The 14,278-nt window shown below is 31.7% G+C and overlaps 1 protein-coding gene and 1 long non-coding RNA gene across 5 annotated transcripts; one reads left to right on the top strand and one right to left on the bottom strand.

The window, feature by feature from the left end:
* Positions 1-401: 401 nt before the first annotated feature.
* LOC125203249 (protein RGF1 INDUCIBLE TRANSCRIPTION FACTOR 1) lies at positions 402-3,570 on the top strand. The gene is made up of 4 exons (XM_048101559.1): positions 402-656; positions 2,258-2,332; positions 2,943-3,083; positions 3,173-3,570. Exons 1-4 carry the CDS (start codon positions 489-491, stop codon positions 3,410-3,412), a joined length of 624 nt encoding a protein of 207 aa, XP_047957516.1. The 5' UTR covers positions 402-488; the 3' UTR covers positions 3,413-3,570.
* A 1,594-nt stretch (positions 3,571-5,164) lies between these two features.
* On the bottom strand, positions 5,165-12,539 carry LOC125204424. 4 transcript variants are annotated; one of them, XR_007173567.1, is made up of 9 exons: positions 12,529-12,538; positions 12,408-12,458; positions 12,240-12,319; positions 12,087-12,131; positions 11,691-11,749; positions 11,393-11,537; positions 11,200-11,263; positions 7,329-7,374; positions 5,165-5,397 (listed from the first exon to the last, which is right to left on the bottom strand). It is a non-coding gene; the product is annotated as an uncharacterized LOC125204424 (long non-coding RNA). The 4 variants fall into 4 exon arrangements; XR_007173566.1 differs by lacking the exon at positions 5,165-5,397 and adding an exon at positions 8,141-8,207 and having other exon boundaries at positions 7,128-7,374; XR_007173568.1 differs by lacking the exon at positions 5,165-5,397 and adding an exon at positions 7,128-7,222.
* Between the last annotated feature and the right edge of the window lie 1,739 nt (positions 12,540-14,278).

The following is a 14,278-nucleotide window of genomic DNA, read 5'->3' as shown; positions in this document are numbered from 1 at the left end:
TTCTCGTATCAAAATCTCATATTGATATTAGTAATAGACAAAAGGAGTACTCCCTCCGTCCCACAATAATTGTCACACTTTGATTTTTACCATAAAATGATAAGTAGGTCTCACATTCCTCTAACTCACTTCATTCATATTTTATTATAAAACTAATATAATAAAGTGATTCTCATATTGTATAAACGTTTCTAACAAATTATTTTTTACATTTCTTAAAATCCGTGCCCACAATAAGAGTGACAATTATGGTAGAACGGGGGAGTACTTCATAGTCTGAATAAGTTTGGAAGAAAAAACAAAAATAAAAAAATAGAAAAATAAACATTACCATATGCACACACGTACTAGTATATAATTAGGCTATTTGAGCAGCCACCAACACTCTTTCATTTCATTTCCTCACATTTAAAATAATTTGCTCTCAAACTTCACTGTGTGTTTTTGAGAAAGAGAAGAGAAAGAAGAAGAAGAAGAATAGTATAGAGATGAAGCCTGCATGGCTTGAAGGTTTAATGGCGGAATCATTCTTCGCAGCTTGTGGGGTCCACCAGAATTGCAGGAAAAACGAAAAGAACATTTTCTGCTTGAATTGTTGCCAGAGTTTTTGCCCTCACTGCCTTCTCTCTCATCACCCCTCCCACCCTCTCCTTCAGGTACTTTTATTAATTACCTTATTAACTATTCAAACATCATCTTGCATAATTTCTCAAATTAATCTATCTGGCTCTCCTAATTTCCAATTGGTCTAACAAAATGAATTTCGGAAAATATTGATAAGTTTCAAAATTAAATATTGAAAAAAAAATCAATGACTTTAAATTGAGAAATTTTCAATTTTGCAAGATCATTTTGTAGTGCAATCATTGGAAATTGAAAAACCCAGCATAGTTGAGCTGAATATATGCACTACAACTATACATACATGTGTGTGTGTTTTGTGTGTGTGTTTTAGCATACACATCAATCATCATCTTGCATAATTTCTCATTGTGTTTTCGAAACAAAAACTTCTCAAATTAATCATTTTTTCCAATTGGTCTCAGCTCAACATCATGAATTCAGGAAAATACTGATTAATTTCAAAAATTAAATTGAGAATTTTCGATTGGTAATATTGACAAATTTTCGAAAATTAATAGGAGTATAATTAAGCTTGGAAATGGAAAAAATAAGCACAGTCGATTAATTGAGCTGAATAAATACAATTCTTCAGTTTCATGCACATATAAATATTCAATTTAGACAAATCAAGAAAATTAGGTAGCAACAAATGATAATTCTAGGTCAATAAATCATGACAAGAACGTAAGGCTGAAATAGAAGATAAAGATGAACAAATTGGGAATAGAATGTGTGATTGAATTGAATGTACTATTCTATAATATGCTTTTGATAAGTTTGGAACAAACATTTGTCGTAACAATGAATAGAATTAAGAGTACGGAATTTAGGTTAGTGAGGGTACTGTTTTGTTATTACATGTGTTAATTGGGGTTGTCATAAATGAGTTGTAAGAAGATTACTATAGGACATGTTGGCAACGACTTTAAACACTTGTTTTTATAGCCATATTTAGAAGGGGTGTATACTATCCAATTTCTTCACATGTTGCTTTCATTCAAAACCACAGTTTGACCCCTTTGTCTATTTTGTCCACACTTCCCCATATTATTTTTTATTTTTCCAAGAATGTTAGTTGTCAACATTTAATGTTTATTTGACTCTTGTTTATAGTTAGGTAATAACAATGCTAAACTAGTGAAGTTCAATCGAATTCTGGTTAAATATATGACAAATTTAAAGGTTTGTTCGATAATTGTTGAACTTTCAGGTTAATTTGATTATATTTAAGTTAATCATGTTTAATTTTGGTTGAAAATAATGATACTTTGATAAGTAACGATTTAGGCCAGTACAGACTTCCATGCAGAAGCATAAATAATCTAAAATTTAGTACTACTAATTTACTCTATATAATCCATTATGGGAATGTTTATTTGTCCGGATTACTCATTACTAGAGTTCATGTCTATTCTTGTCTTTTACTCAATTGTTTTTTATTCGAAAGCTCGGCCGATCCGGCTTTATAATGTCAAGATTACAACGTATCTCACAATTACATTCCATCTCTACCAGTATCACTAATTTATCCTAGACAAACCCAATTTTGGCCTACCTCATATTGTCACATGTTATCTTGTTTAACGAATCTAACGTCGCCCAGAGAATGATATAATTGCAATGATGAGTATAGGTAAGGAGATATGTTTACCAAGATGTGATCAGATTGGACGACCTCGAAAAGCTCATCGACTGTTCATACATTCAGGTATTCAAATTATTGTTATCACAAAACAATACCAACTTTCTTTTATTTCTAATTCTTTTGGTGGAAACGTGGGTACCATGTTATTTCCCAGTAGAGCCATAATTCTATGCTTGTTGTGACAATCTTTGTTTTTGAATTACGATTCTTGAATTACATAATGCTATCATATGAGAGAGATAGAATTGTAATTACATTGACAAATTGTTTTCATTTGCATGAATACTAAATAAAGTACGATTATATCTAATCATAGGTTTGAATCCATCTTAATAGAATTCATTCACCTATAAATAGTTGTACAATTCAATGCTATTGCCACAATTTTGGCTTCATTAAACGAAATGTCATGACATTATGTGACTGGTGCATTGCCATAGTTTTGGTTTCATTATATGAAATGATGTGTAATGTGATGATCTTATTTAAATATTAGTAATATACATATAGAGGTGGTTTATTTTATATAGTACAATTTTGTTTCGTGCGTTAAGAGAAAAGAAATTAATAGGAAAAAAAAAGGTAGAGACTATAGAATATTCATTTTTGATCAAACTAAAAAAATTGTGAATCATAAATGTTTTTCTTATTGTTTGGTAACAAATTGCTGCAGCCCTACACGATAAACAGTGCCAAAGTGATATTCTTGAATCAAAGGGCGCAATCAAGATCTTGCAAGGGCTCTGCAAATTCGTGTTACACGTGTGACAGAATTCTTCAGGACCCATTCCACTTCTGTTCCCTCTCTTGCAAGGTGAAATCACTTTACTTAATTCCACTGCTTTTATTCAAGATAAGATCGATCTCGTATTTTATTTCACCAGTAAATATCAATGAATACAGGTCGACTACATGGTTTACCAAGGCGAGAATCTTTCACGAATCCTGTACAAATTCGACCACTCGGATTTTTCCATCTCTCAATTCGAAGACCTGAGGGTTGACGTGGCAGACGAGGGTGGCCACGTCACCCCGAGCTCCATTTTGGAGGGATATGGAGGATCCAAGAAAAAGAGGGGATTTCTAATGCTATCTTTTGGCAATAGAAGAAAAGGGGCGCCACAGAGGTCTCCACTTTCTTGATAAAACTTAGTGATAATAATGATAGAGAATATAGTTTTTTATTAATTGTGATGAATCATAAATAAAGCAGAGTGCTTCCATGTTAAATGCAATGGGTTGTATTAATGCTTAATATTGAAAAAATATTAAATTAATTGCGGATATTAGCTTCAGTATCAGCCAGGATGGTAATTGTTAATTAGCTTAATTTTGTTGGAAATGGCGACAATTAAGCTTTTTCTTATCACCGATTTTTCACCGGTTGATGGAGCTTAATATATAAAGAAAAATAGAGATTTGATAATATTAATTGGCCTTCTATTTTGTTCATTTTATTTTATACTATTTGATTGGACAAATTACTTAGTAGTAGTAATAAATATTGGTTGTAGAAACTGTGTGTGACTCGCTCGAAACACAATGGAGTTTTACAATAGATAATAATTCTGGATCTATAAATTTATTATACTTGCACAAATAAAGAGTAAGTTCATAGGAAATGAAATTCTTTCCCCTACAAATATGTTAGAGACTTGAGTATCCATGTGATAAATGGATAATTATTATTAATTCTTTTATAAAGAGAAATTTCATAAGTAGTGTTGTAGGAGTAGTAATATTGTTATTTTCTCATAGTGATGGAATAAATGACAATACTTGCAAATTAATTTGGAATATTAGATGCTTTTGGCTTAGGGTAGAAATATATTATACTATTCCCTTCGTTCCACAAAAGATGTCACACTTTCCTTTTTAGTTTGTTCCACAAAAGATGTCAAATTTCCTTTTTTGGAAAAAATTCCCTCTTACATAAATATAAAAATTATATTTCCTCTTTCCATTTAACAAACAAAATAAAACAAAACCTCCTAAAATCTCGTGCCGTCCCACAAGTTAACATCTTTTATGGGACAAAGGGAGTACTACAATTTGTAACACTACTAACTTTTTGCATGGCAGATAAAATACTTTATTTGTCCTATTATTGTATACATTCACACAAGTGAAATTGGAAAAGAAAATGTAAGACAACTCAAAAAATAATAAAATTAATTGTTTTGCAAATTTGCAATATTCTTCAGATATTATAGGTTGGTTCTTAAAGGAAGAGAGCATGTGCAATATGCTGATTGAAATATCACTATATCATGTTATTCTATGGAAATTGGGCATTTAGGACCACAAAAGAAAAGATCTACACATCATTCATACACGTACAGTTACATATATACTCTGTGTATGTGTGTGAGAGAGAGAGAGACTGAGGAGTTCACATGGTGGCGGAGGGGTGGGCCCGGCCTCTACAAATTAGAATTATAGGCTACCGTGTCTGAAGAGCCATAACGGATTAACGGGGAAGTGCCACGTGGCGACTATTCCATGGCCAACCATATTAACCTGCATTTTATTTCTCCGCACACGACATTAAGCGATAACTATGGGTTATTAAATTATATGAGTAGTGTATATTTTACTATTTTTAGAATATAAGTGTAGCTCGTTGTTTGAGTTTAATATAAACAACGTAGGCTGCCTGGATAAATAGCACTACACTATCGTTTTCCTAAATGGAGCATCTATTATTCATAAATGTGAGCCTACCAACATTTCGACTGGGGAGAAGGTTGTATTCTCTATTTTATTTATTTTTCTTCTTTATTTTCAAAATTTTCGTTTAAATTTATTTTATTTACTTTATTATCAATCCATTTAGTACAATAAGCATCTAAATTTCTAAACTCTGTGCAAAACAAAAAAAGAAATGGAGTATCAACTTAATAGACATTAATAAATTGAGTTTGAGAGAAATTAAAAGAGAATTCATGTCATAAATATACAAATAAAATAAAATAAAATAAAATCTAATTGATTGCTACTTTTGGCAGAGGGTACTGAATTTTACGCAGGAGAGCCTGAAAAGTAAAAGGAGTGGTGGCTCTCCGATATCCAACGGACTCCATATTCATCTCTGTTTTGTTCTTTCATGAATCAAAGAGCTCAATTTGCTGTAATTTAGTGGAGTAGTAAAAAGTGGGTAAATGTAATTTAGAGTATCAAAATTTTCAAATAATTCCAGTAAGAAGTTTGATCATAAGTGTATTCTGGATTAAGACCGAAAGTCTGAGTGGTGGGTTTTGAACCCATAATCTCAAGATTATACAGCTGCACATTGCCACTGAGTTGCAACCCATTGCCCATTGTTAGTAACCTTCTCTTTTTTATTGGTGGATCTTATTCTCCACTCATTTAATACTTTAACCCAAATTTTTTTACAGTGCATCTCACATTTTTTACTAATTACTTCCTCCGTTCGCGAATAAGAGTCATGTTTTTCCATTTTAATCCGTCTGCGAATAGGAGCTCCGGTTCACTTTTATCATAAATGTTACTCAAATTCCACTAACTCATTTCACTCACATTTCATTTAAAACCAATATATACAAGTGAGATTCATATTCCACTAACTATTTTCCACCCAGTTTTCTTAAAAGTTCTTAAAACACGTGCCGTAAAGGAATAAGACTCCTAGTGGCGGATTGAAAGAGTATTTATTAAGACTAGTATTATGACTCTTGATAGTAAGAATTAACCTATTTAACTGATAAAGCAAATGTAGAAATGTGGTGCAACAAAAGGGTGCGGGCACCCTGCAGGAGGTTGTATCAAAGTTATGGGAGATTGCAGAAGCACTCCTAGGATTGGAATCTGATTATAAAATAGTACTCCTTCCAAAGCAGCATAAATTCGAATAAGTCTTAAAGAAGAATACCAATAATGTTTGACGTGATTAAGGTTCTTGTTCTCTAGCACCAAAGAATAATACTCACCAGCAACATGGTCCACTCTCTGAAATCTGTTTTTCGACATATATAAATGCAGTGATGATTGATAGCCATGAAGCCTCGTGATTTTCAATTTGGGAGCAGTTTAGATACCTTGTTACAGGAATTACTATTACCAGATCATCCCTCCGTCCCCACTAAATTGAGTTATACGTATTAATTTTTTACAATTTCCTAACTAAATTGAGTCATTTTCTTAATTGAGAAAAAAACAAAACATCTCTATTCCATCACATACTTTACTCTCTCTCTATCTTTCCTACTTTATTCTCATCTCTTACTTTTCAACATAATTTCTTAATTTTCGACCAAAAAGTTTTGATTAAACTTAGTTAGGACAGAGGGAACAAACTACTACTATTGTTTAACATAGCATTCTCTCCGGCGAACCATAAACAATCTTGTTACTTGTAGGCAGCACATATTTCAACACAAAATTTGTAAAATATGAAAGAAAAAGATATAAAGTGGTTAAAGCATGAGACAGATTAAAATATTAGTTTATAATTAAGAATGACTTTTGATTTTTAGTAGTATAAGACTAATTTTGATTGATATACGGAAATGAAAATATGAGATAATTTTTAATATATGGAGGGAGCAATAAACCCTTATTTCTAATTTTCACATTTCTCCTATAACAATAAGTATTTAAGTTCTCTAATACACATTTTATCCGGAATTAATATTCATATTTTTTCATGCTACTCTTTCAATCAAAATTAATCAACTTACAGTTATGACAAGTGTTTTTTTTTAATACGATGAATTTTATTATCAGCTAATAATACTATAACCACTGTTTCTCTCTAATATCTCTTACTTTACGACTTTTACGTTAAAATACGTCTCATCCACGTTGAAACTAGAACTTTTGCAAAAAAATACCATGATAAAACTAGAACTCCAGCAATGTAATTATTGAAATAAAGCACGGTCAGAATAATGAAGGAGAAGACCACACAGCTCATATAATTGCAAGGGACAACTATACTCAGGAATCAACCAACATTGAAATAGTAGTTAGAGATGTTGGGATTAGAAAGAGAAAAAAGCACAAAATACAGCTCTATAATGGGAGAGAAGGAACTGACCATTTTTCTGAGAGACAACTTGGTATACACATGATATGTTTCGTCCCTGTCACAGAAAATGGTAAAGAGTTCAAAATCGAAATGAAAAGAGCAAGATGGAAGAGGGTAAATCTAGCAATAGAAGCCAGTCAATTGGTCAAAGTAATTGAGGATGATTCCATAATTGGATGTGGTGAAGACTAGGACCAAAATTGCACAATTATTGGTCCAACTTTCATCCATCGGCATTATTCTCGGAAATATTCAATTATGTCGAATACATATATACCTTGCAAAATAGTATATACTATACACACCCTATGCAGAAATGAATTTTGGCAGTTAACCTATACTTTGTTAGTGGGGATAATACATAGATGTGTATACAAACTATGTGCTAGCGACATGTGATAAAAACCCCCTATATTAACTCTCATTTGAACTCTTTTGTTTTCTATTGATTTGGGCCACTTAAGCTTTACAGTTTACACCATCAAAAATCCCAAAGCTAATGTTATCATGCAAGAAAATCAAATAATGAAAAATTAGAAACCTTCATTCTTTTTAGTAATAAATTCTACTGTATATGATTCATGTGCAACTATGTTAGAGTCTAGATTCTCATAAATAAGATTTATATCGAATGCATGCACGGATGTCATTTTTAGATACCAATTAATTAATTTTAATATCGTTTTAGTTCATTCGAGGGGTATAAACTCTTATGAACTAAAACAATCTAAAAATGACATCCATGTTACGAACAAAATCAATCTAAAAATGTCTTAATTGGTTTCAGATATTTGGTGATGCACTAGGATTTGATTACATACAAGCAACTCTCTCAGTACTTCTCTGTGTACATGGCTCAAAACCAATTCGGAGCTGTCCAACTTAACCCTAAAAAAGTGGCATAAAATTAAAATAAAATGGGATCTCTTGAATTCATATTCATAGCAACAAGAGAGACAAATTTTTCTTAATATTGCAGGCCCAAAACACTAAGCCAAGCATTAATTTGAAGTTTCAGTATGTGAGTTAATGTGTGTGTAAGAGAGACAAGAGTGATTAGTAAGTGACTGAGAGATTTGGTATTCGTCGTCTCATCGCATCCATCCCTATCAAGGTCAGGCTTTTAGCAACTAGCATCTTCTTTCTGTTTTCTAATTTGGCGGCTTATTGGATTACTTTCTTACCATTAGTGAAGTCTCTTTAACACCTTCTACTACATCTACCTATCTACCTCTGCTATTGTCAGGTCAAATCAAAGCCATGCATCTTCTCTCCCCATTTATTTTCCTTCTACTAATTTCCTTCCCAATACTGCTACCATATATTTTCAGATTTTTCACCATTATTATTCTAATAAACCATTTATGCCAATGGAAAATAGCCAATTCCAAATGAAAAGAGGATTGGGACAGGACGGGAATAGCTGAATGATTTTTCAATCTCTATTTTGACAGATGGCTCTATGAAATTAAATCATTTCATGTATGCTTTTCATTTCAGTCTTGCTGACGCAGAGGCGTAGGTATTGCATTTATAGGTATAATAGGCCTCTGTCCAACCAACTGAATCATCCTTTTCTTTTCAAAGTGCAATTTATTGAAATGACTAGCGCAATATCTTCTATAATTGCCAAGTCAAGAAGTGACAGCTAGTGCTGTAAATATAACTATAAATATAAGTTATATTAATAATTTGATGTATTAGTTATATATTAAAATTATAAATATAGTAAGTGGATAAGTTAAAAAGACTTATTAGCCTTTAACTTCATTTTTTATATTTATATTTGAATTTTCTTTCTATTATTTTTAAAATTTGAATTAAAGTAGGCACTAGTCACATATATAATTCTAAAAAAATAAAAAAATTATAAAAAATCATAAATATATAACCACAATATTATGCACTTTCCATGTACTATATATGTATCTAATATTTTAATTAAATTTATAAATAAACCTATTTTTTGTCAAATAAACAAGAATTTGGTTGTACAAAATTTGGTCACATAGATTTATTGTAAATATAATTAGAGGTTATAACGTCTCTAAATTCCATTCACCTCCCATAAAAATACTGCATTTGTCTCATATTACTTGGAGCGTTTCTTTTCGTCACAAGATTTATGGAAATTGTGTTTAGTGAGTTAAATAAAATAACAGAGAAAATAAAGTAAGAAAAAGAATGAAGTAGGTGAGATTAAATGTTTTGTTTTTAGCCAAAAAGAGAGAATGATTCAAGTAACTTGAGACAACTCAAAAAGGATACGACTCAAATAACTTGGGACAAATGGAGTATAAATAATTCTATTTATAGAAAAATTGTCCATAACTCATTACCCACCTATATCAATTTATTTATAACTTATATCATTATACTATATGATCCACCATTAAAACTCATTAAACATTAATAATAATACAAATCCACAATCACTATTTTAATTTATCTTTCTTCTTATCTCTTTTAATTTATTATTGTGCATTAATTTTCATTTTATTTTAAATGATTATTACCTCGGTCCACGAAAATTCGTCCCGGTTTGACCGTGCACGAGTTTTAAGAAATGTAATGGAAAGTGAGTTGAAAAAGTTAGTGGATGGTGGGTCCTACTTTTATATACTCCCTCCGTCCCACTTTAGGAGTCCCGGTTTACTACTTTTGGATGTCCCACTTTAGGAGTCCCGGTTGGAATATTCCATAATTGGTAATAGGCCCCACATTCCACTAACCTTTTTCCACTCACATTTTATTATAAAACTAATATAAAAAGGTAGGACCCACATTCCACTATATTTTTTCACCAACTTTCCTTTACATTTCTTAATACCCGTGCCGAACTCAACCGGGACTCCTAAAGTGGGACGGAGGGAGTATTAGTTTTATAATAAAATGTGAGTAGGAATGAGTTGGTGGAATATGAGGTCCACTACCAAAAATGGTAAAAGTGAAATGAGACAAATTTTGGGAGACAGACGGAAATGGAAAAATGGGACAAATTTTCGTGGACGGAGGTAGTATTTTTTTTTTTAGAAAATGAACCACGAAGAAACTAACCCACACAAATGATCATTTTCTACCAATGCATAATCAAATTGGGTTTCAGTCACCAATAAATCTGTGACAAACAACCAAAAACTAAGTTATTTAGTTTATTTATTATACATTTAATTAAAATATATAAGCGCATATATAGTACATGGAACATGCATAATATTGTGGTCATATATTAATGTTTTGTGTATAATTTTTTTCTTTTTTTAGAACCATAAAATATAATTAATGCATATTTTAATTCAAATTTGAAAAACAATAGAGATAATTCAAATATAAAAAAAATAATAATTAAAAATGAGGCTTAAGGCTAATCAAGCCTTTTTAACTTGTCCACAAACTATACTTTATTATTTAAATGTATAATTAATATAATAAATTATTATATAACTTTAGTTGGTTGTACAAAATTTGATTGTTTATCATCATTTGTCAGTCACAGCTAAGCCAAAAAATTATTATGGAATTTCTACAAGTCATTTGAAATTATTTTTGAAGCATTTTGAGAAAGATGATATACTTCTTCCACACAAATAACATACTCTCTCTGTCACAACTAAGTTGTGTCAAAACTTATAGACACGATGATTAAGAAATTATGTTGAAAAGTATGAAAGATAAATAAAGTAAGAAAGATGGAGAGAATAAAATAGATGATTGAATAAAGTAAAAGTGATTAGATATATTTTTTTCAAAAAGAAAATAACTCAATTTGGTTGGGAAATCCTAAAAAAAATACTCCTACGACACAACTTCGTATCAACTTAGTATGGATGAAGGGAGTTTTTCACAGTTCACACTTAAAAGGGGTACATCATAAATTTACCTTGTAAGCCTAACCAAGTCCGTACAAGTGTCGGTTGTACAAGTCGAACTAGAAACATTCCCCACTGCATCATAAATATAATCAAATAGTCATGTTTCTTGCACAATGAGAGTCGAATATAGCAAGGAATTAGGAATAGTAAACAATAAAAATTAACAGTAAACATAAAAGTCATCTTACTGTCATATAGTACCTATAAATCAAGTATCCACAAATTGTAGAGTCAATAGAATATTCCTGGAGAACAATTCCATAACAAGTGAGTACGTCCTTCCCTGAGCTTCAATATTTTTTGGAGTTTAATTAGCAGTTGGGCCACTCCATTCAATCCAAATTCCCTGCACACCTTGGTCTAATGAATATACTAAATCTTGTTCAGACACATGTTTGCAGCAAAATTGATCAAACTTTCTTGCCATTACATTACCTTAATAAATTCTATTACTAACTTGACAATTAAATAACAGTATGAGACAAATACAGCAGATTACCTTGGAATGCGGCCTCCAAGTTCAAGAAGTATGTAGAAACCAGATGCCAGTATTCATTCCTGTGAGTCATCGAAAGAAAGAAGAGCACAGCTGAAGAAACTGGCTAAAAGGCCTGGCTAGGCTATCACATTTATTTTTCATAACACGAATCACATTCAAACACCCAAGTCCACAAGTTCAAAAATCATATGCACAATCAAGAATTGTTTTAAAAACAATTCAAATCATCACCCTTAATTGAAAAATGAAACCATCAAGAATTGTTTTAAAAACATATACTCCTGTACAGGAGAATCCACTAACATTTATTCCATCATAGGAATGAGTTCATTATTATGTTATTCTGTCTTTCAGATAGTAGAAGAAACTAAGAATAAAAAGAGATGTCGGATTTACCACAGAGTGAATATTTGACTTGCTCACTGCATTCTCCAGCCCTTTCTGCACTTTCCCAAAGGTTAACAATATCATTAGATATTTAGATAAAGCCATCGGATGAGCAGATAATGAGAGAACTAGACGACATAAAGAGTTTGGAATGCATCAAACCTTATCAATATCTATTTTATAAGTTGTTACATGTGGATACTTCTGAGTGAGCTGTCCAAGCATGGGTGATAATAATCTACCTGCAGGATATTCCAACAATTGTATCAACAATTTAGTTACCTTATTGTATTGAAATTATTATCAGACACATTTGATATCAAAACTTACAGGGACCACACCAAGCTGCTGTGAAATAGAATATTGCAGCCTGAGATTCCTCTGTATCAGATATAAACATCAGATCCGGCTAGACTATAACATAGGTACAGCACTTGCCTAAGAAATATACCTTCAGCTTTTTAGAGAATTTTGTTTCGATTTTGATTTTTTATTTTTTTAGAGATTAGTGGAAATGATACTATTTCAGTAGAGCTTTGGGCTTGCTTTGAGCTACAAATTATTTTGCAGCCCACAAATGGAAATAATTGGTTTTGAAATCTTTTTTTTGGTACTTGGACTTGATTTGGGCTTTAAGAAGCCCATTACATTTGTAGTCATCATATATTTTTATTGGAGTAACGAAACTGCGATATTATATAGATTAAAAATTGTAGTAATAAGTACAGTATTAGTCTATTAGAGGTGCTCACGATTCGAACCGCTGGTTCCGGTTTTGGAAATTACTGAATCGAAATCGTAACCGCGAAACAAACCAGAACCGAACCGCGAGGGTGTTTCGCGGTTACGGTTCCGGTTCCAAAACCGCCGGTTACGGTTTCAGTTCCGAACTGGCGGTTTTTCGACGGTTTTTTACGGTTCTGAACCGCCGATTTTTTGCGGTTCTTTGTGATTCCGACTTGATTTCACGGTTTTCCGATGGTTTTTCGCGGTTCCGGTACAGTTTCGGTTCGAAAATTTTTGAACATGAACCGAACCACGGTTCAAAAACTGACGGTTTCGGTTCGAGTAAATTCTCACGGTTTCGGTTCGGAACCGTAACCGGCGGTTACGATTTCGGTTTTAAACGCCGGCTCGGTAAACCTTGGGCAGGTCTATAAGTACTATTCAATAACAATATGGTAGCATTGAAGAATTCGGGAGAATATTCTCATAGAGACTGGAACTGCCAGACACGGAGTTCATAGTGGCTCAAAAAATCAAATTTAATTGAGCGTTTCTGTATTTAGAGGATAATAATGGGGTCACCCAAACCATGTGACCCCACCTGCGTCTATCCAAATATGGTAGAGGGGATGGTGTTGATAAGTCGAGTTGATTCGTGAGTTTCTCGGTTAATGTCTTGCTTAGTTGCATACATAAATATGCCGATTTATTTTGGAGTAAATAAGTTTAGGGTTACAAAATCAATTGTAATGACCTCTTATTTTTATTTTGAAGCATGGCAATTTTTTTGTGTCTAAATTTATTTTTATACTACATAGAATAGATTATCATCTCCGGTTACCCAAACACAATATTTCGTATGAAAATTGGTGATGTTAATTGACTTGACTAATTATACAAGCTTTAGCGAGACATATGATATGACATCTAAATCTAAATAACCTTAATAAATGAGTTAAGCCATCGTAATATTCTACTCCTACATCAATAATGTGACATTTAATAATTGATTTTTTTTTTTCTTCTAGTCAATTTGGAGACTGGGACCACACTTTGTGGCAAATCACATTGTTCACACAGCGCCTTCAATGATTCGAACGTGATCGTTTGTTTTACAAATTGATTTCACAATATCTTATTAATAATTTTTACTTTCAATAATATTTAATTAATTTTTTTTTTTACATAGGAGTACATCATAAATGCTATAGTTTTCAACTATATTAATCAAAATTTTAATTTGGTTGATTATTTTATATCACTTTTTTTTATTGTAGAGCTAATAATTGTGTATCATATAATAATATAAATATTTATCTTAAAACAAATATTATCAAGATCAAAATGGTAAAATTGTTACTGGTATATCGTGAATCACGGAAAATTGTAGTAGTAGAACAGTTATCATCTTTCCGTAGTCAACCCAAATAACATAATATAAATTGAGACATTAATAATTAATATAAAAACTGAAA

This window comes from Salvia hispanica, chromosome 2 (genome assembly GCF_023119035.1).
Source record: "Salvia hispanica cultivar TCC Black 2014 chromosome 2, UniMelb_Shisp_WGS_1.0, whole genome shotgun sequence".
NCBI classification, from domain to species: Eukaryota; Viridiplantae; Streptophyta; class Magnoliopsida; order Lamiales; family Lamiaceae; genus Salvia; species Salvia hispanica.
This window is presented reverse-complemented; position numbering and strand designations above follow the sequence as displayed.

Coding starts and splice junctions, on each gene's coding strand:
- LOC125203249 (XM_048101559.1), top strand. CDS start 489: ATGAAGCCTGCATGGCTTGAAGGTTTAATGGCGGAATCATTCTTCGCA. Junction 657..2,257: donor CCTCCCACCCTCTCCTTCAG/GTACTTTTATTA, acceptor TGATGAGTATAG/GTAAGGAGATATGTTTACCA. Junction 3,084..3,172: donor TCTGTTCCCTCTCTTGCAAG/GTGAAATCACTT, acceptor CAATGAATACAG/GTCGACTACATGGTTTACCA.